Source organism: Petaurus breviceps, unplaced genomic scaffold, assembly GCF_028583685.1.
Source record: "Petaurus breviceps papuanus isolate PSGF00001 unplaced genomic scaffold, PetGlider_PUasm1.0 90740, whole genome shotgun sequence".
NCBI lineage: Eukaryota > Metazoa > Chordata > Mammalia > Diprotodontia > Petauridae > Petaurus > Petaurus breviceps.
Window position 1 is genome coordinate 4,866,529 of NW_027187330.1, and position 22,446 is coordinate 4,888,974.

Below are 22,446 nucleotides of genomic sequence, written 5' to 3' on the forward strand. Positions count from 1 at the left end.
TGTTAGCTCCTTTGGAGCCCAACAAGGGAAATTTCATCCCTCTCCCACATTCCCTCCAAGTTCCTAAAGATGGCACTCATGTACTCATCACTGTCTCTCGAGGTTTAATAACCCTTGATTGGTATTCCTATGATAGGATTTCAAGTTCCCTTATTGTCTTCATTTTCCTTCTCTGGAATTTCTTCAACTAATCAGTATTCTTCCTAAAATACTACAAAGAGCTAACCACAATATTCTCAATATGTTCTGAGCAAGGTAAAGGACAGAGCAACTGCCACACTAGCCCCAACTCCAATCTGGACATCATACCTCTACTAATGCAGACTAAAATCACATTTGCTTTTCTGGCTGCCTTATCACTTTTGACTCATATTGAGTCCCCTTAAACTGCCAGGCTTTCTTTCTTTTTTTTTTTTTTTTTGCTTTTAATTTTATTTCTTTAGTCTCTTGTTTTCATTTTTCAAATCATGAATTTAAACACCAAATACATAGTATTATAAAGTAAAACAGAAAAAGAGGCTTTAGTCTGCATCAATGAAGGAAACAGTTACTTTCTTGACTGGTAATTGTCATTGGGGGTACCATCTTTTAAGGTGTCACCAAACTTGCAAAACAGGTTCTAAACTGGGGACAAGCAATCTGGGGCTTCTGAAATGGTTATGGACAGCACTGTTGACATTTCTTTCCACATTCGTCCTTTTTTTCCCTTTTCTTTCTCCCTTTTCATTCCTGCTCCTCCCCCTTATTTTCCTTCTTCCCTGTGTGTTCAGTGATCAATGGCACCCAAAGCTAGGGCTTAATCCAGTTCTTGTTATACAAGCAGAAAAAGAGACTAGCTTCTGTGTTTAAAGGCAGAGCTCAAAAACACCTTGATTTTTCCACAGTCAATGGGAGGCTTATGGAAGAGAAAAAAGAGGGACAGGTGACACCTGCTGGAGGTCCAAGGATGGAGCATTTTATTCTTCAGAAGGAGATTATAGTATTATCTAGCTATTTTCATTCATCATACTGACCTCTCTGGGAGGAAAAGAAAGAAGGAAAGGTTTTAAAAGAGGCAGCGGGATCTAGTGCAGACTTTTCCATCCCACAAGGCTCCAGGGCTTTCCATAATTCTTACCACCCCATAGCATCCCTCCACCAAAGACTTTTTTTTTTTTTTTTGCTTTTTTGGAGGGGTGAGGGCGGGGCAATTGGGGTTAAGTGACTTGCCCAAGGTCACACAGTTAGTAAGTGTGTCAAGTGTCTGAGGCCTCAGATCCAGTCAGGTCCTCTTGACTCCGGGGCCGGTGCTCTATATATTGCGCCACCTAGCCTCCCCCCCCCCTTTTTTTTTCAAAGAGTTCTTTCATTCAAAGAAGAAGGGACAGGCTAACAAAGTAGGGGTAGTGGGCAACACTGGGATGAGAGGGAGATGAGTGCGTGTGTGGTGGAAATAGTACGAGGGAGAGTAACAATTTCATATTCTGAGGAAAGAAAAGTTTTTGTAGCTATTACACACAGTACCTGACTCCCCCAAGAAGATATAGGTGTTGTGTTTATTTTTATATTCATAAAGCATTTACAAGATTATAAACCCTTTGAGCTTTTTTTTTCTTTTTAGAAGGAAAACTTTTACTTATGAATTCCTCTAAATCCTAAGAAAATAAATACGCATCCCAAATAAAATATTCATATGTAATCAGTTTCCTAAATTATACTCATCCTAAACTTTTACCCACAATGCATGTTTTCTAGGACTCTCATGATCTATTTTTTTTTTAATTTACAAGTTTTACTTACAAAGAAGCTGTTTCTAAATTAAGAATGGACTGAGGGGGAAAATCTGTGGAAAAATTAACATTAATAAAAATGATATTTTATGAAGGCAGAACTAATTTTAGCATTTAGTGGGGAAGGGATGCAATAACATAGTGCTGGAAAGGAAAATGATTCCTTATTCTAAAGGACAAGCAGGATCTTTTTAAAAAATAAAAGACAAAGATAAGCCACAATCTTTGACCTATGTTGAAAAAGCAACATCTATATGCGTCAATACACTTATAGGCAACCTATTTGATACTTTTGAAGCTTTAAGTTTAAAAATGGATGTTTAAAAAAAAGTTTAAAAATGATTAAAAATGGAACTTATAAACTATGACAGGAATACTTGGGGGAGGTTAACATTTTGAAACTGAATGGATTGACAAGTACCTTCCCTATATTTGAAATATGAGTATTATACTGATATTCCAAAGGTATTTTCACAATGACACTTAGCTGTCTTTTATTTTTTTTTTAAAGCAATTGGGGTTAAGTAACTTGCCCAAGGTTACACGGCCAGCTTTTTTCATGTGGGTGTTAAATGTCTGAGGCCGGAACCGATCCCCGGTCCTCCAGATTCTGGGGCCAGCACTCTACTCACTACACCACCTAGCCACCCCTTAGCTGTCTTTTAAGGATAGATGTTTCACCTGAAAATATCAGGTGGGTCCTAATTATGTTAAAGACAGCTATACATCAATAACTAGACCTGATAAACACTATCCATTGCCAGGTAGCAAGTAGCAATTACTTAACACTCTTACAGCTGAATCTAAAACTAGAGACAGGTCCTCTACATCAATGTGGGGGGGGGGGGGCTCTCTTGGACACACTTGACTCCTTTTTGGATGGCAATGAGAGTCTGTGTTAAATAATATTATGGAAAAAGTAAAAATATGAACAACTAACAGAATGTTGAAATAAAATGATACTACTGAAAAGTTTGATCCTTTTCCATTAGCACTTACTCAAAGATGAAAACTGGAAAGTTTATGCGCTTATTTGCAAGAGAAGTGCTGAATTTATTCTCAAGAAAGGTAGAACTTGAAGCATCACATTGTATTAAAATATCTTAACCATGCTGACATGGCTCTGAACTTCTGATTTCAACCAAAGTGCTTGTACAAGAAATGATTTAATAAGTATATACACCAAGAACACAAGCAAGAATATCTGACAAAATTTGGATGGTTCAAAATGCAATCAGTTCATTTCTTCCTGTTGCTTCCAGTTGCTAGCATGGTGGATATTTGCATAACGACATTTAGTGTATCCATGTAGATTCCCACCATGGAGTTAATGGGGTCACATATTTCTGTGCCATACATTGGCATTATTTCTGCATACTTGATGACTTTTTGGGTATCATATAGAAGGAATATGCTGAAAAGAACTAATCTACCATACGTTGCCACAGAATAAAGACCAACACCAAGTCCAGTGGTAGGTGGTAGAAACACAGATCCCAAAGAAGGAAAAAAAAACAACACCCAGGCCCACTCCCAGTGGGGCTCCCAGGTAAAGAAATTTTTCACTTGGAGCACACATGGCTACACTACAGAGGCCACCCACAATGCCTGCTGTATACGAGAGAGCTCTGAGGATCAGAGGGCCACCCAACAAAGTCAGAGGGGCCACCATTGTACCCGTGACACCAGAACAGAACATCCAAGCAAGAAGTTTTTAGGCCTGGGCTCTTTTCATATGATATTGACCAAACCAGCATTCCAGCTCTAATCATGTTTGCAAAAGTTGCTCCAAAAGTCAACCAAGAGCCTTTTGTCATAAAGGTCATTAAAGCAGGTGATTGGCCAAGTGCTAAGGCAGACAATGATGTTAAACCAACACTCCCTGCAAAATACATATAGGTGGCATGAATTCTATCCTTCACATGCTGTGGTCAAATTACTGCTTTTTCAGTAGCCACAATTTCATTTGACATTCCCAAGCCATAGGAGCAGAGTCCTCTAAAACCAACAGCAGCTCCTCCAGAAACAAACCATCTGATCAATTTTAAACACTCTTTCTGCTGATGGTTTGAATGCTGCTTCCTTAATTTCTTGGTCAGTTTTTCCATATTGGACCCCAATTCTTGATTTGGTGGCATATACCCTGTTGGACTGCAAGAGTCACTAATTTGCCTTCAGAATAGAATTTCTCAGAATAGGAGAGGTCTTTGTGAGTGCTGGGGGGAGAGTCCTGGAAGGCAGAGTCAGGGTTCAGAGACACACAAACCTTGCTGCTAGCATGGTATTGCAACAGATTCACTGATTATTTCTGAAATGCTCACCCCTGATGGTCAGCTCAGCTGCATGTGAGATCTATTTCTTAATAGTACTTCACTCTAGTACTTTGAACAGAGTAGGCAATTAAATGTTGCTGATATGACACTTCCAACTCTCTTTACTGACTGCTGTCATTTATTAGAAGGGTCCTGGGATCATAGAATTACAGAATGTTAGAAAATGAAGGGACTTTAGAGATTGCTGAATCCAATCCTCTCACCACTTTTACTTCAGGAAAATATTTCTTTATATAGAAACATTTAAAACCCATGATGACACCTCAGAAGACTATAGAGCAAAAGTGGCAAGTGTTTCAAATGTTGAATTGAGTTAGTTTCAAAACAAGTCAAGAACTATGTTTAAAGGAAATCCATTCAATTCAAATTTTTGTTCATAAAGAAAAAAACAGATGATATTGTCAAATGAATCATGTTCACATTTTTCCAAGTTCTTTGTAACAAGCAGCTGCAGTCCTAAGACTATCTCCCAAAGTCTTGTTTCACTGATGAGGATGACAATATTCAGAGGTAAAGGTTCAGAATTAAAGAAGTAAAACTCTCTAGTGTCTATGCCACAAGTTGCCAGTTCTGCTTGGCAGGTAAGACCCACCCTACTGTGCCTTTACCCCTCCTTCACAGACTTCTTTCTTTCATGCTGTCCCCTCTCAGACTCTCTACACTCCAAAGTAAATTTTAGGAGAAGAGAATACTGAGAAGCCATGATAAGCAAAGGCCCTGCATGCTCCTGGATAGGAGGTAGTGTAGAAAGCAAACATGAGCCAGGAAGAATATCTATCCTTTGGCACTAAGGGAAGTGAAGAGAGTCTAGGGCTAGGAGCTGATACCCCTGGCCCAGGAGCCCATTAGCAGCTACCCATTCTGCTCACATCAATTTGCATGTCTATGCCTCCACAAAGGTCACCCTTCATGCCACAGGGTTGCCCTCAGATCTCAGTTATCCACTGAAATCCTTCTCTTCTTCCATCTCTGTTCAAATGCCAACTTCTCTCTAAAATCTTCTCTGATTCACAAATTAAAGGGATCTCTCTCCCCCCTCAAATTTTCCTCAAGTACTTCATCTGGAACTCTCTTTTAGCTCTATGAAAATATGGTACAGTTGAAAGATTGATGGATTTGCAACCAGTAAAGACTTAGGTTCAAATCCTATCTCTGATGCTGACTGGTTTTGTGACATAATTTTTGGCCCTCAGCTTCCTCTTCTGTAAAAAAAGGAATACTCATACACATAGTATCTACTTCACAGCATTTTTGTGAGGATCAAGAAGCAATGTAAAAAAGGTACTTTTGGGGTGGCTAGGTGGCACAGTGAATAGAGCACCGGCCCTGGAGTCAGGAGGACCTGAGTTCAAATCCGACCTCAGACACTTCACACACACACACACACACACACACACACACACACACACACACAAAATTAGCCGTGTGACCTTGGGTAAGTCACTTAACCCCAAATTGCCCTCCAAAAAAAAAAGATACTTTATCAATCTTAAAGCACTAAGCCAGCTCTTACCATTTATCATTGCTATTGTCATAAATAAATTGAACATTAAAGTACATTTCTAATATTACTCTCACCTCACTGACTAAAATGTTCCATATAATGTATTCAATGCTGAATATACTGTACATTCAGTACAGAAATGTACTGATTTCAAATATTCTCATTTGAAATTTTTTCATATCCCATGTTTAGAAGTTCAAAGAAATCATAACAGTTTAGTTTCTAAGAAGCTGCAGTAGACGTCCAAGATTATGGCTAGGATTAGCTTCTTAAAATTATTGATTTCACACAAGGCCCTCATGATTGTGGGGATAGCTAAATCTGAAACAAGATCTCCAACCATATCTAGGAACTAGAGGAGTAGAATGAGACTGCTTTGTCATTCACTGCCTGACCCTTGAACCTCATTTCTCTCTCTATCATAAGAGGAGGTCTTCCTAGCTCAAGACTGGGAATTTAAACATGGAAAGTCTAGCCTAAGAGTGACCAAACTAAGAATTCTCTTCATTTTAGTTAAAGTGGTCTTTTCTGTTCCCCAGGCCAGTTTACCTCGATGGAGAGAAAGACTATCCATATCCTGGGATAAAAATTCAGAGATGCAGACAAACAGCCTTTCTCCATGCTTCATACTGGGAATGGTCACGATCTCCACAAAACTGCTAGGGAATTGTCCTAGAAATAGAAAACAAAAACTTCAGGTGTGACCTTTTTTCTTTTTTTGAAAGACATACAAAAATACACGAAGCTTTTCCCCTGAGACTGTATAGATTTTAATATGAAACAATTACTAAGCATCTGCTGCTATCCAACACTATTGGCATAAGGTAAGTACATAACACAGAAGACAAAGGGTCTATTTTCAAGGACTTCAAAATCTACTATAAACAAGACTCATGGAAGGAAAAATATATACAAGGCTAATTATTCAAATGAAAATATATACTTATGGGAGTGGCTAGGTGTCAAAGTGAATAAAGCACCGGCCCTGGAGTCAGGAGGACCTGAGTTCAGATCCGACCTCAGACACTTAACACACACACAAAAAAACTAGCCATGTGATCTTGGGCAAGTCATTTAGCCCCACTTGCCCTCCAAAAAGCAAAAAAAGAAAAAGAAAATTTATTCTTATATAAGTATAACATTATTAATGAGGACTTTCTGAAACACCCAATCTGATTTTTACAAGAGTAATGCAACCTGGTGAATGGCAACTAAAAAACTACTTCTAGAATGGAAGATAACTTGAGCAAAGACAAGCTTATTCTACAAAGAATGATCAGCATGAAGAAAAAAACAAGTCAGTCTGACTGGAATAAAAGAAGACTGGATCATTTTAGGAGATGAGGGCATGAGGAAAGATAAACAAAGGATCCTAATGATCTTAGTTAGAAGGTGCTGTTTGATGTAAAAGGCAGTAGAAAGTCCCAGAGCATTTGAAAGACAAGAATGCATTCTGGCTTCATTCTGGGAGATAGTGTCCAAGACTACAGAGTTGAAAATATCACTGTATTCTGCACCCTAGTTAGACCATATCTAGAATGCCATGTTCAGTTCTCACCATCACCTTTCAAGAAAAATATTTTACTGAAGAGAATCCAGAGGAGGACACTCAGGAGAGTAAAAGACCTCAAATTCATGCCAGATGACTAGTTGAAGGAACTAAGATTGTTTAAAGCAGAAAAGATAAGGCTTACAGAAAATATGTTAGTAGTCTTCAAGTATCTGAAGGGTTAGCACAATGAAAGAAGGATTATTCTCATGACCCCAAAGTATAGAACAAGCAATGCTCAGTAAAAGTTCTAAAGATATAAATTTGGGTTTAATGTAAGAACTAACTTCCTTGAACAGATCTATCCAATGTAGAATGCACTATCTTAACAAGCAGTGAGTTGTCTCTCACTAGAAGGTTTTAAGGAAAGGCTATATGGCTATCTGTTGATAATATTATAGAGTGGGTTCTTATTCAGTTGTGGATTAGACTTTCAGTTTCTGGAAAGCCTTTGAGCTTCCTTCCAAATCTGAAATCAGATTTTGAAAAGAGGAGCAGTTAAGGACTGATTACATAAGAGAAAGAATTCATGGCAAAAAAAGGAAGGCAGAGATAAAGGTGAATAAGGTTGACAATAAGGGTAGTTGGCACCAAATGGTCTCAAACTGCTCTCCTTAAAAAGCCAAGTAATTACCAATGATAGAAGATGGATATAGGATATATGAGTTTTATCCTCACTGACATATAAGATCACATATTTAGAAGCTATAAGGGCCTACAGAAGCCTTCTAGTTCAACCCCTCAGGTCCAGAGGGGTTAAGTGACTTGTCGAGGGTCACAGAGGTAGCACATATCAGAAGTATCACGTATCAGAAGTGAGTGTGAATCCAATTCCTCTGTCTTGAGAGCTAGCACTCTCTAAATAATGCTGCCTCTCACTGAGTCTTCTGTTCAAATAAAGTAAGTACTATTATAAGAATATAGGGTACTACTTACTGTTCATTTCTGAGCTTTCTTCCCCTATTTTCACATTTTTTTAGCCTTTATTTAGTATTTTTAATTTTTATTTAGTATTATTAGTATTTTGTTTTTTCCCAGTTACATATAAAAATAAGTTTTAGCATTCATTTTTAAAACTTTGAGTTCCCAATTCTCTCCCTTAATCCCCCACCCCATTTTAACTTTAAATTATAATCTGGAAAGGAGTTAGATCCATTTTGTGTGTGGTAAATAAGTAGTGGACCTCTTACCTGTAACATCCTCTTTCTTTCCCAAGAGCCAAAATTCATCTACTACTTCCAGCACCTCAATGACATCCCCTACAAATAGGGGCAGTTCCTCTGATACACTTGGGCAGAAGTCAAAGATAGCACGAACTACTGAGCCAGGTTCCATGACTTAGAAATCTGAAAGAAAAGAAAAACAGTCCTATTGGAAACTGAAAAGGTCACAGAAACAAAATTACCTTTAGATAACGGTTATTTCCATAGTATATCCAAGAGTTAGTCCAAGAGATGTAGGGATGTCATTGTCCTATTCTGAGGGACATCCACAATAACAAGGCTGATTCTTACTAGATCACGTATCTTACATTTACTGAGTGCTTTTTAACCTTTCAAGGTCTTTTTCTCATTGTATTCAATGACCATTCATAAAGTAGGAGGGCAATAGATGCTCTCTAGAGGTGGGGAACCTGCAGCCTCAAGGCTGCATGTGGCCTTCTAGGTTCTTGGGTGCAGCCTTTTGACTGAGACCAAGTTTTAAAGAACAAATCCTTTTATTGAGGGTTTGTTCTATGAAGTTTGGATTTAGTCAAAGGGCTGCACTTGATGCTAGGTGCAATGGATAGAGTATTAGGGCTGGAGAATGGAAGACCTGAGTTCAAATGAAATCTCAGATACTTTGCTGTGTGACTCCAGGCCTAATATTTGTTTGCCTCAGTCTCTTCCTCTGTAAAATGAGGATAAAGCACCCAGTTCCTAGGGTTGTTAGGAGGATCAAAAGAGATAATAATTGTAAAGAGCTGAGCACAGTTCCTGGCACACAGTAAGCGCTATATAAACGTTGGCTGTTTATTATTATTGTTGTTGTTTACATGCTTTCTTCATCATTAGACTGTGAGTTCCTTGAGGGAAAACATCTTGTTTTTTTGTTTTTTAACTTTCTTTGCATCTTCTCCACTTAGCAAAGCCTGGCACACAGTGAGCACTTAAAAAATGCCTGCTGACCAAGTGACCTACTTTTACATGTAGGTAAAAAAAAACTTCCACTCAAGTCACTGAGCCTTTAAAAAAAGAAAGGTCAAGAGGTAAACCTATAAAATAGTCAAGTAAATTCTATACAGGAAAAGGACCTGCATGTACAAAAATATTTATAGCAGCTTTTTTTGTGGTGACAAAGAATTAGAAACTGAGGGGATGCCCATCAATTGGGGAATGGCTGAGTAAGTTGTAGTTGTTTCATGAGAAATGGTGAGCAGGCGAACTTCAGAAAAACCTGGAAAGACTTGTATCAACCGATGCTAAATGAAGTGGGCAGAACCAAGAGAACATTATACATAGTAACAGCCACATTGTGTGATGACTGACTTTGACAGACTTAGCTCTTCTGAGCAATGCAAGCATCTAAGACAACTCCAGAAGACTTAGGATGGAAAATGCTATCCACATCCAGAGAAAGAACTTTGGGGTCTGAATGCAGATGGAAACATATGATTTGCTTGTTTTTCCTTTGTTGTTTTGTTTCCTCTTTATCATAGTTCCTCCCATTGGTTCTAATTCTTCTTTACATCATGACTAATGTGAAAACATGTTTAATATGAATGCATATGTAGAGCCTATATCAGATTGCATGTCGTCCTGGGGAAGAGGAGAAAATTTAAAACTCAAAATTTTATGGGAGTGAATGTAGAAAACTAAAAATAAATAAATTATATATAAAAAATGCTGTACAGATAGAAGACGCTTTACAGATATCGCAAGAACATGTAGGGTCTTGCATCCAATAAGTATGTGTGGGAACTGTATTTATCCCTTATGGACTAAGCTTCTTAAGGAGAACATGTGATCACCACATTGTTTAGTATCCTGATGCATGTATGTCACTCTCTGTAATAGAAAAAGAGAGAAAGAGAGATTTATTTTTACAAAGGGCCTTAAAGATCATCTAGTTTAGGGGTTAACTTTTTCTGTGTCATAGGTCCCTTTGGCAATCTTGTGAAGCCTAAGAACCCCTTTCAAAATAATGGGGTGGGGTTTTTTTTTTTTTTTGCCTTTTTGGAGGGGGGAAGGCAGGGCAATTGAGGTTAAGTGACTTGCCCAAGGTCACACAGTAAGTATTAAGTGTCTGAAGCTGGATTTGAACTCAGGTCCTCTTGACTCCCGGGCCCATGCTCTATTCACTGAGCCACCTAGCTGTTTTAAATATAATGTTTTAAATATTTGTTTTAAAATATTTTTTATTTTATATTGTTTTAAAATAATGTTTTAAGGGGCGGCCAGGTGGCGCAGTAAGAGCGCCGGCCCCGGCGTCGGGAGACATGGGATTGGTTCCAGCCTCAGATACTTGGCACCCACACAAAATAACTGGCCATGTAACCTTGAGCAAGTTACTTAACCCCAATTGCTTAAAATAAATAAATAAAACAAAATAATGTTTTAAAATTGCATAATGGAAACCAATTATACTGAAACACAGTTATCAAAATATTTTTAAAAAACAAGTTCAGGAGTGGCTAGGTGGCACAGTGACTACAGTACCAGTTGGAGTCAGGAGGATCCAAGTTCAAATCCAGCCTCAGACACTTAACACTTACCAGCTGTATGACCTTGGGCAAATCACTTAACCCCAATTGCCCTGCCTTCTGCCCTCCAAATAAACAAAAAAAAAAGTTCACAGCCCCTAGGTTAAGAACCCCTCAACTAAATGAACTTTGTTACTATTTTTTCTAGCTCTATAAAGTAGTTTTTTGGTAAATTGATTGGTATGGCACTAAAAATAGTAACAAAATTTATTAGGAAGAACAAAAGGTCCAGAATATCAAGGGAACTAATGAAAAGAAATGTTAGGGATGGTGGACTAGCTATGCCAGATTTTAATCTGTACTATAAAGCAGTAGTCCTCAAAACTACTTGGTACTGGCTGAGGAATAGAGTAGTGGATCAATGGAATAGATTGGGTACATGAGACTCGGCAGTCAATGACTATAGTAATCTACTCTTTGATAAACCCAAAGACCCCAGCTTTTGGAATAAGAACTATTTGACATAAACTGCTGGGAAAACTGGAATATAGTATGGCAGAAACTAGGCACTGACCACTATCTAACACCATATATCAAAATCAAGTCTAAATGGGTGCATGATCTAGGTATAAAGGCCGATACTGTAAGCAATCTGGGAAAGCAAGGAATTGTTTACCTGTCAGATTTGTGGAGTGTGGAAGACTTTATGACCAAACAAGAATTAGAGAGTATTATAAAATGCAAAATGGATAATTTTGATCACATTAAATTGAAAAGCTTCTGTACAAACAAAACCAATGTAACCAGGAGTAGGAAGAAGTGGAAAATTGGGAAAGAATTTTTACAACCTATGTCTCTGATAAAGGACTCATTTCTAAAATATACAGAGAATTGAGTCAAATCTATAAGAATACAAGTCATTCCCCAATTGATAAATGGTCAAAGGATATGAACAAGCAATTTTCACAGGTAAAAATTAAAGATGTCTATAAGATGTCTATAAAGATGTCTTTCATATGAAAAAATGCTCTAAATCACTATTGATTAGAGAAATGCAAATCAAAACAACTCTGAGGTACCACATCTCACCAGTCAGATTGGCTAAGATTACAAAACAGGAAAATGACAAATGCTGGAGAGGATGTAGGCAAATTGGAACACTAATGCATTGCTGGTGGAATTGTGAACTGAACCAACCATTCTGGAGAGCAATTTGGAATTATGCCTAAAGGGCTATAAATAATTTCATACCCTTGACCCAGTAATAGGGTTGTATCCCAAAGAGATCACAGAAGTAGGAGGAAGACCCATATGTACAAAACTATTTACAGCAGCTCTTTTTGTGTGACAAAGAATTGGAAATTAAGGGGGTGCCCATCAATTGGAGAATGGCTGAACAAGTTGTGGTATATGCATGTTATGGAATACTATTGTGCTATAAGAAACAAGGAGCAGATGGACTTCATATTTACCTGGAGAGGCTTATATGAACTGATGCTGAGTGAGAAGAGTAGAGCCAAGAGAAATTTGTACACAATTACAGATACAACTTATGTGTGACAACCAACTCTGATAGACTGGACTCTTCTCAGCAATTCAGGGTTATAAGTCAACCCCAAAAGTCTCACAATGGAGAGGGATGTCCACATCCAGAGAAAGAACTGAGTTTGAATCCAGATTGAAGCAAACTACCTGCTCTTTTTCTTTTTCCTGTTTGGTTTTATTTCCCCTTTCCCATTGCTCATTCCATCTGATACAATCCCTCTTTATAACCTAACGTCCAATGTTAAAGTATTTGCAGATATTATACTTGATTGTATGCTGCCATGGGGGGAGGGAGAGGGGGAGGGAGAGAAAATTTGAAACTCAAGGAATTGTGGAACTGCATCTTGTAAACTAAAAGTAAACAAATTAATAAAAATAAATTAGTCAAAAAAAAAAGAACCCCTCAACTAGTCTAATACAATATCTACATGTATATAGTCAGATAAGATTAAATCTAAGGTCCTTTAGAGTCTTTTTAATAAGAACTAATGATAGTAAGGTAGTACCACCCACATCTTACCACATAGTTTACAACCTTGCGGGAGGGGATGTTAAGCATATATATTCAAGTGTCTAAAAGGAATATCTAACAGTTTGAATCAAACTATAGAATTAAACCTTGGACATAATACTATTTACATTTATTGGGGAATTAAGGTAAGATAGCTTATATTGATATAGCTTAAACTCATAACTGATCTAAATGCTCCTTAAAAGATTTGGGATCATCTGTCAAGAAATTTCAGCATGAAATCACTATTGAGTACAGAAATATTGGATTGGCTAGTATGATAGAAAAGGAAAATGACAAATGTTAGAGGAGATGGGAGAAAATTAAGACACTAATGCACTGTTGGTGAAGTTGTATATTAATTCAATCATTCTAGAGGGCAATTTGGAACTATGCTCAAAGACCTATAAAACCATACATACCTTTTGATCAAGCAATATCACTACTAGATCTATATCCCAAAGAAAGTAAAAAAAAGAAAAAAAACACACGGGAAAAGGACTTGTATGTACAAAAATATTTATAGCAGCTCTTTTAGTGGTCCAAAGAACTGAAAATTGAGGGTATGTACATCAGTTGGGTAATAGCTAAACAAGTCATATATAACTGTGATGGAATATTACTACGCTATAAAAAATGATGAGCATGATATGATGCTTTCAGAAAAACCTGGCAAGACTTACATGAACTGACGCCAAGTGAAATAAGCAGAACCAGGAAAATGTATATAGTAACAGCAATATTGTATGATGATCAACTCTGAATAACTTAGCTATTCTCAGCAATAAAATGATCTAAGACAATCCTAAAGGACTTATGATAAAAAAAAATGCTACACATCTCCAGAGAAGAACTGATAGAGCCTGAATGTATATTGAAGCATACTTTTTCTTTACTTTATTTTTCTTGATTTTTTTGTCTGTTTTCTTTCACAGCATGACTTACATGGAAATGTTTTGCATGACTGCACCTGTATAACCTATGTCAAATTGCTTGCCTTCTCAAAGAGGAAGGGAGGGGAGAGGAGTGAAAATTTGGAACTCAAAATTTGGGGAAAAAATGTTAAAATTGTTTTTACATGTAATTGAGGAAAAGTTAAAATACTTAATTTAAAAAAAGAAATTTAAGAATAGAAAGAAAACTTGTTATATTATCTTTGACTTCATATCCCAGTATGAAGAGGAAGAAATGAGCTATGAGAAATACTTCCCACGTCTCCCTACTTTCTCCCCAACCAAGACAATTTTATTAAGCATATAAATCACTATCAGATATAGAAAATGTCACTATCAGATATAGAAAATGTCATTTTGGCAGGCATCTATAAATTCAATATATGTTATTGCAGTGAAATCTTATTTATCTGGCAAAAGTAAATTTTCCAAATACCTGAAACCTTTTGAAACTTGGAGGCTTCCAGTGTCAAAACATGGTTTATTTTAGCAAATTTGATGGAAATCTTCCTAAAGTGTTTTGTTCACATTCTTGCTTTCTTACATGTAATCTTTTCTTTAACACTCAGTATTATGAAGATCTCTTAGTGTACTAATTCTGATATTTCTCCTTATTTCTTATAGAAATGAGTTTACCTCTTAACAGTCTCTTGGGCTTTCTTCTAGTTTGCCACTATAAATCTATTTGTTACCAAACAAGTTTCAAAATACTTTTATATAAATAAAAGCAAACTGGACTTCAAGAGTGAACCTAAAGGTTTTTCCTAGGAGAAAGAACAAGACTTCAGTGTTTGAAGTAACTTTCACAGGGCAATGAAAGTTATTTCAGCTGCTCAGAAAGCTTTTTTTGTTTATTTACTTTTTGACAGGGTTCTGAAGGGGTTGAAACTGTCCCAAGTCTTACCTCCAGGTAACTGGAATATTATAGGAATAACTGTTTTTACACAAGGCTTCCCTTTTTACAAACCACTACAACAACCTTTAAATGCTAAGCTTAGGCAGGAATTTATTTTCCTCCTCACAAAGTCCCGAGACTTTAGTAGAAGGAATCCCTCAGGAAGCATCACATTAAATTGATACTCTAGCATAGGACTAATACTATTGGTTCTTCTAAAGTATTTATTGAGCCTTAAGCTATCTATCTGGCACAAATGGCACCCTTGCCTTCTCTTACAATGACCAAGTACATTAGCCAGGAGGTTAAAGCACCTCTCCCTGAGAACAAATATACACCCTAGAAAGCTGCTATAGTTACAAAATAGCTGAACACTTCTAGAAATGAAATAGTTCATGTGCAAGGTCAAGAAGCTGAACCTCAATAGCTGCATGCCCAGATATTATCATAAAATTCATCTCAATATCTGGGTGCTACAAACAAAATAAAAGGCATGTCATCATTCACACTTGGGATGTGTGAAGGCCCCAATGAGGTATTAAGAGGCACCAACTACAGTGGCTGATGGAAGCTGCCAGGCCGGGCAGGACAAAGAAAAGCTAAAGCAGAGGAGAGATGGAAGGCCTGGGCAGCATTCTCCCACATAAAAAGCTGTATGTGCCTGCTCAGAACAAACTTTCCTGCCAGCAGAGTCCTGCAACCACAGTTGGAGCAAACTCCCCAGAAGCGGTAAATATCTCATGCCCGTGAATAACTGCCACATCTTTCTCAACATTGGGGGAGAGGGAAGGAACCATGATGGAACTAGAGCAGAATGAGAGAACTGACAAAGGAAACCACTGAAGAAAGGGGGCAAAACTTCGAGGTGGGGCTTTGGCACTGCTCCCAAAACACCAGGGACAAGCTTTCTGCATCTACATTATCTATCACCTTTGGGACAAATAGCACCTGGGACATTTTGTTCTCTGAAAAGCCCCTGAACACCATCTACAGTTTCACTGCCTGCCACCTGTTTCACCCTCGGACTCACTGCGTTCCCCAGATACCCAGAGGCAGGCAGCTCCTTAAAATCATAGATCTGATATTGCCTCATTCTCCCCTGTGACACTGCCAGTCAGCTCCAAAAGAAGCATGGAGCCTCCTGTGGAGATATAAGAGGAACTCCCTATTCAGATGAATCTCTCTTTAGGACCTGTCCCCTTCTCAATTTAACCTGAATAAATTCTTAATCACAGAATATCCTTTCTTATCCAGGCCCCTATTATGGAAAACTCCCATTTGGGATACCTTTTTTACTGGGACAAGTCCTCCTTTTCATATTGCTTATTGCACACAGCCCTCAATTGCCTACATTATGTACCAAATGGATAGTCTTTTCCAAAAGTTGAAGATTCCCCTCCAAAAAGCTGTATCTTCCGACTAGAAAACTCCCCTAAATTGGAGTAGAGTTCCTGTTTGCCATCTGCCAAAGTAAATGTCATTAGATGAACACTATCTACCTTAGTTCCTTCCACCTCTTGGTTTCCTAGGCATAGTACTCCTAATTCTGGACCTCTCTTACTCCACAAACTTAGTAGGAACAATTTTTTCTCTTGCCCATTTCTGTGGATAAACTCTTTTACTTCTAGCCACTCAAGGGTCAGGATGCCTACCCTTAAATTTCCCAAAGGGCTTGATGTTGGTTTGAAATAATGAAGTCCTTTTATAATAATCCCTACAATTTTCAAAGAAATAATTTTTAAAATGTGAATGCCAGACATCCTTCCAAAAATAAAAATGTGGCAGGAGGCTTCTGAGACTTTTCAACAAATTTTTTATTCATAATAGATATACTACCTCAAAGACTACAGACATATACATTCAACTTTTGACTGAGACCAAATAGCTTCATAAGTAGCTTCAGGTCCTGCCATCTAAACATGGATCTGAAATTGGATAAAAGGCTGTTCTAGAAAAAAAGTAAACAAAAGCAGGAACAGATACATCATGGATGCAAAACACGAATTTCTTACTCTTACCATTCAAATTATAAGTCATAGATAGATCATGGAAGAAAAATTTTACAAAATTTAATTAGAAACACTGAAATATATATGTATATATATTTTTTCTGTGCTTTTTTCCCAAATTATTTTAGTTTTCAACATTCATTTCCACAAGATTTTAAGTTACAAATTTTCCTCCCCATCTTTCCCCTACCCCCACCCCAAAATATCAAGCCTACTGAATACCTCACCTCTTCCCCCAATCTGCTGTCTCTTATATCCCACCCCATCCCCCTCTCAACTTTCTAGTAAGGCAAGATTCTGTAGCTCTAAAAGAGCTACAAAACAAAAATGCCCCACGTATAACTTGCCTTGCTCATAAATTTATCAGGTTTAGCATATTAAATTGAAAAGTACAGCTTATTCAGATAACTATAAATCATTCCTCTCTGCCTAGAACTAACTGTATTTTTGTTATGATGTATCTAATTAGTTCTGGGCAGTTTATAAGTAGCAAGGAAAAATTTTAGACCAAATACTCTGCATGACAGAAAAACAAAGTTATACGGAAATCTTGGCTTAGTGACCTCTATAGTGTTAAGTGCTTGTTTTCAGAAAATAAAAAAAGATATACCTCCCCCCAATTTTCCCTACACACACACACACACACACACACACACACACACACACACACACACACACACACACACACCACCGCGACTGCCACCACTGAATAAACTTTTTGTCATATGGACCTTAGTCTAATCAGTCGGACTTTCTGAGCTACTGTTAGACCTGTCTCTGCTTCCTGGGTGCCCTGTTTTCATCCTCACAATCCTAAAAACTACAGTTTGGTATGGCTGGATTGAGACAAGATTCTTTCACATAATCCCTTTAATCTATTTCTTCGTGTTTCTCTAAACATAGAAGTTTCTTTCACATGTTTTGGAACGTGGAGAAATCTAACACAAGAAATAAGAGTCACAGATATGTCATTCAAAGGTCTTGCCAATATGATGCAGGAGGAAATCAAGATAAGGCAATGGTATATGATGAAAATTGATCATATTTTATTCATAAATATATTTTTTGTTATTTGCAATTATATTCACATGGGAAGAGAGGTTAAGAAAACTCCCTGGAGAAAAAAATCTTTTTTATTAACAATTCTCAGATTATTTCTGTTGTTCTTCAAGGCTTTCCCCTCTCTGACAGGAGGAATTTTTCACAGTATGATCTATATCAAACCATCCATGCATCAGAAATCAATAAGCATTTACTAAAGCAATGTTCTATATCTTCTAACTACCTATCAAATTTGTATTATCAGAAAAGATCCCAAATTTAACATCTCCAAAACTGAACTCTTATCTTTTTCCCAAATTCTCCCTAATTCAAAGTCTCCCTATTCCTGTTGAAGATACCACCATCCTTCCAGTGTTTACATTTATAGAGTTCTTGTCAGTATGCTGAAGGAGGGAATTTACTTTCTTCCTTCTTTGCTTTTGGTGTCACCTACATTTATACCTACCAAAAAAAATCAGTGTAAAATCCTACGAAATCTTTCCATGCATTTTCTCAAATCCTTACAAACATAAGCACCTGCAGTCAAGAAAGATCACTGAATATATTCATTCGGCCATTATTTTATTTATTTATAACCAACATTGTAGAATATAAACTATCCAAAAGGAATTTGTTTTTGCAAGCGTGGTAGAAAAGCTCTTACTTTTTTTAGGCCCTTGGAGTTTGGGCCTAATGGTAGCATTCTCCCCTCCTAATGTAAGAGAATCATAGGAAACATCAGAAAATAAAGGCTAAATCTGGATCCGGAAGGAAATAAGAGAAACAAGGAAAATAACATTTCCTCCTCTAGTTTATGTTACTGGTATTCATTTTGGACAGAAGGTCAGTGTCTTTGCCAGGTAATTACACTGGGAATTGGCTGTAGAAGAACAGCATAAGTTTTACTCATCTCAATAAAGTCCTCCTCACAGAGGCCAGCAGGCTAATATTCATTGTTTTCCAACAGTTTTCCCTTCTATCCCTAGTTCTCTCTCCTGATCTAAGTTTTGAGTGCACCTAACACAGTTTGGTTTGGTGTTAATTGTTGAGAAAAGCTCCTTTTTTATGTTCCTATTGTGGCTACATTAGGAAGACTGGGTATAGCGGCAAGCACCCCAGCATCCCCAGGGTGTCTGCCAACACAGGTTCTTGGATCTGCTTTGATAAAGGAAAGCAACTCAAAGTGGGTTAACAAGCTTACTTTAATCAGTCAAATATGTATCGTTTACCTAGTTCAGGGGAAAAAGGTCAGCACCCCGAACTTCAGAGTATACAGACAGAATTATCAAGACAGAAACAGATCAAGTAGACAGATTTCCAAACTGTCCAACCATTACATCCATACCCAGTCAACATCTGGGTTTCCACATTCTGGGTTTTTCAAAGCCGGGGGACTCTCAACAACGGCTTCCCAGAATTCAGATCAAATCACAGAACACTTCTCAAAGTGAGCCCCAAAACAAAGCTACACATCAGGGCTTATATAGCCTTCTCCTGGCTCAGAGAATGTAACAACCTTATTGACTCACTGGCCAATCAAGAAGTATCTCCTGAAAAACAAGCCCCCACCCCAGGCTCCAGGTGCACTTTAGCCTAGGGGCAAGAAAGATCTTTAAATTTACATTCCCATTACACTGGGGAAATGACCTGAATAAGAGAAGTACTTGGTATTCATCAGCTTTTGCTGTTTATATGACAATATGCTTTGCTTACATCAAACACATGCTAAGTGGGGATGCCAAAGTGACCCTTGACCAGTATCTGAGCATGTTATCTGAAGCTTCCTCTAGACACGGTAGAAGACAAAGGCCTAGGTTGGCTTCTGCCAAGCCTGTCTGTGAAGGGCACTACTTCTCTAGAGATGGAATTTAAAATATGTAAAATTATAAAGCTGAATCTTAGAGCATGAAACTTTTATAGATCCTAATCTAAAGGACATTTTTTTTAAAAGAAAACATCACCTTTTCTTGCTTGTGCTAATGTGATTTCAGAGCATTCCTACTCTGCTCTCCATCAGCATTTTTTTCCCTAAGGAACTTTGTGTTCTCTGGAACTAGAATAGAGAAAGGTGATTCAGTACTGGGGGGTGGGAGGGGAGGGTTCACATGGTTGAAATAAAGGTATGGTTCTGATGAAATTTAACTTCTACCCAAAGGTTACAATTACTTTAGGTCTTTTCATATTTAAAGGGATTGGCTCAAACCAAGAAATAAATACTGGGCCTCCCAACACACCTTCTCTTAACAATGAGAGGTCCATGGAGGTTCATAGAGCTTAAAGAAAATTGAATTAATGACCTAAATTTCCAAATGGATGAAACCAAGATTCCCATGAGGGCGAAAAAGATTAGGAGTGCCCACAAATTTACATGCAATATATCTTGAATGCATTTCAAATTGCAGGTGAAATTTAAGTTTCTGAGTCATAAGTGAATATGCTGGGAAGTGTCAGAGCTAAGCAATTCAGCTGTACATAAATTTAACTACACAAATTATCCTACATATAAATTTCTTAGATCTATATTGAATATATTTCTTATAGCATACACAAATTAAAAGTGCAGCACAGTAAGTCACAGGCTTTTACACACAGGGAAAGAAGTCCAGAAATAGGCAATTTTTATGATAGTGAACAAGGGAAGTTTTTTTCCATGAGTTAAGGATACCAAAAGACCTGCTGCAGTGATCTGACAAGTAGGCACTGTTTCTTTCCATCCCTGAGGTAACTAATTATATCCACAAGTACAAACTTGTCTCCTGAGGAGAAAGTAAAAAGGATATGAGAAGTTTCTCTAACACTCTTGTTTCTTAGAAATGACTGAGGCATTCTTGAGAAAGAACATATGACATCGAAAGATGGATAGATGAGGGTTAGATAATAGCACAACTAAGTAGATTTGGAACTGTCTATATATAGCTGCATCCAGAAAGCTAAGAGTTGACTGTGTCAACCAAATAAGCATTTATTAAATGCCTACTATTCGATGCTAAACACTAGGGATACAAAGAAAGGTAAAAAGACAGTCCCTCCCTTAGAAAAGCTCACAATTTAATGGAGAATAAAACATGCAAATAACTATCTACAAACAAGCTACTGTCAGAATAAATAGGAAATAATCCACAGAGGGAAGGCACTGCATTGAGGATCGGGAAGGGCTTTCTATAGGTGGTGGAATTTTATCTGGGACCTGAAGTCAGGAGGTGATGAGGAGGGACAGCATTGCAGGTATGGGGGCAGCCAGTTAAAAAGCCCAGAGCTAAGAGATGGAATCTTCTCCAGGGAACAGCAGGGAGGTCAGTGTTGTACTGTAGAGTACTTGAGGAAGAGTAAAGTGTAAGAAGACTGGAAAGGCAATGGGGGACCAGGTTATGAAGAACTTTGAATGCCCCAAAGAGGATGTATACTTAATCCTGGAAGCGAAAGGACACAACTATAGTTTATTGAATTGGGGTGTGCCAAGGTCTTACCTGTGCTGAGAGTAGACCACTTTGACAGCTTGAAGAAAAATATAAACTCTCCAAAAGAAATGTTTTTGCAACCTCAGTAGAAAAACTCTCCCCTTTTTTAGACCCTTGGAGTTTGGGCTAAAATGAAGATAGAGTGGAGTGGGGGAGAGACTTGAGGCAGGCAGCCACACACCCCCGCCCCCCCCCAGCAAGCTATTGCAACAGTCTAGGTGTAAAGCGATGGGGACCCACACTAGGGTGGTTACAGTGTCAGAAGAGAGAATAGATCCTGCAGGGGGAAAATCAACAGGTCTTGGCAACAACTTGGATATGGGGGGTGGGAGAGAGTGAAGAGTCAAGGAGGACTCCTAGGTTGGGAGCCTGAAGGACTAGGAGGATGGCAAGAAGCATAGTAACTCTAGTCCCCTTTGACATGACAGTCCTCCAAACTCAAGTAAAGTATTCCCCCACCCCCATTTCTTTAATCCAAGCGAAACCTTTTTTGTTTTAAGCAGAGGGAAGGATAACACCAAAGGAAATAGGGAGACACACACAAAAAGGAAGCATTTGTTAATCACCTACTACATGCCAGGCACTGCGCTAATAAGCATGTTACAAATATTATCTCATTTGATCGTCACAACAGTCCTGCAAGGTAGGTGCTATTACTATCCCCATTTTATAGGTGAGGAAACTAAGACAGAGGTTAAGTGACTTGGCCAGAGCCCTACAGCTAGTAAATGTCTGAGGTTACACTTGAACTCAGGTCTATCTGATTCTGGGCCCAGGACTCTCAATCCACTGTGTCATCTATGCCAGGAAATGACAAAATGCACTCTCTCCCTTTCCTTAAAAAAGTGGAGGGAGAGGGAGTGCCACCACTATGGTACATGCAACATTACAAGTACTATCAGACTCAGTTGCTGTCCTAGTTAGGTTTTGCTGAATTACCTTTTTCTTTTTCACAAGGGATGGTTTCCTGGGTTAATGGAAAGGATTTTTTTTAATGAAGATGAAATAAAAACAAAAGACTATCAATAAAAATGGAACCAAAATTTAAATGTAGACTGAACTAGAAATTTTAGTATAAGTTAAACATGACCTCATAGACAGCACTGAGATTTGATAGAATAGAGGTCATGACCAGAATATGGTAATGGAAGGGCATTTGTTGTTGAGTCATTTCAGTAGTGTCTAATTCTTTGTGAC

The 22,446-nt window shown here is 37.9% G+C and overlaps 1 protein-coding gene and 1 pseudogene across 9 annotated transcripts in view; both read right to left on the bottom strand.

The window, feature by feature from the left end:
* Window positions 1–22,446, bottom strand: part of DNMBP (dynamin binding protein) — a 113,914-nt gene that overhangs the window by 78,850 nt on the left and 12,618 nt on the right. For all 9 annotated transcript variants that reach the window (XM_069067190.1, XM_069067185.1, XM_069067189.1 and 6 more), the window contains 2 exons: window positions 8,346–8,501; window positions 6,156–6,278 (listed from right to left, as the gene is read on the bottom strand). In XM_069067190.1, the coding sequence (XP_068923291.1) occupies window positions 6,156–6,278; window positions 8,346–8,490 (268 nt within the window). In that variant the 5' untranslated portion in view covers window positions 8,491–8,501. The remainder of the gene's footprint in view (window positions 1–6,155; window positions 6,279–8,345; window positions 8,502–22,446) is intronic.
* LOC138145554 (growth hormone-inducible transmembrane protein pseudogene) lies at window positions 1,750–6,144 on the bottom strand (annotated as a pseudogene).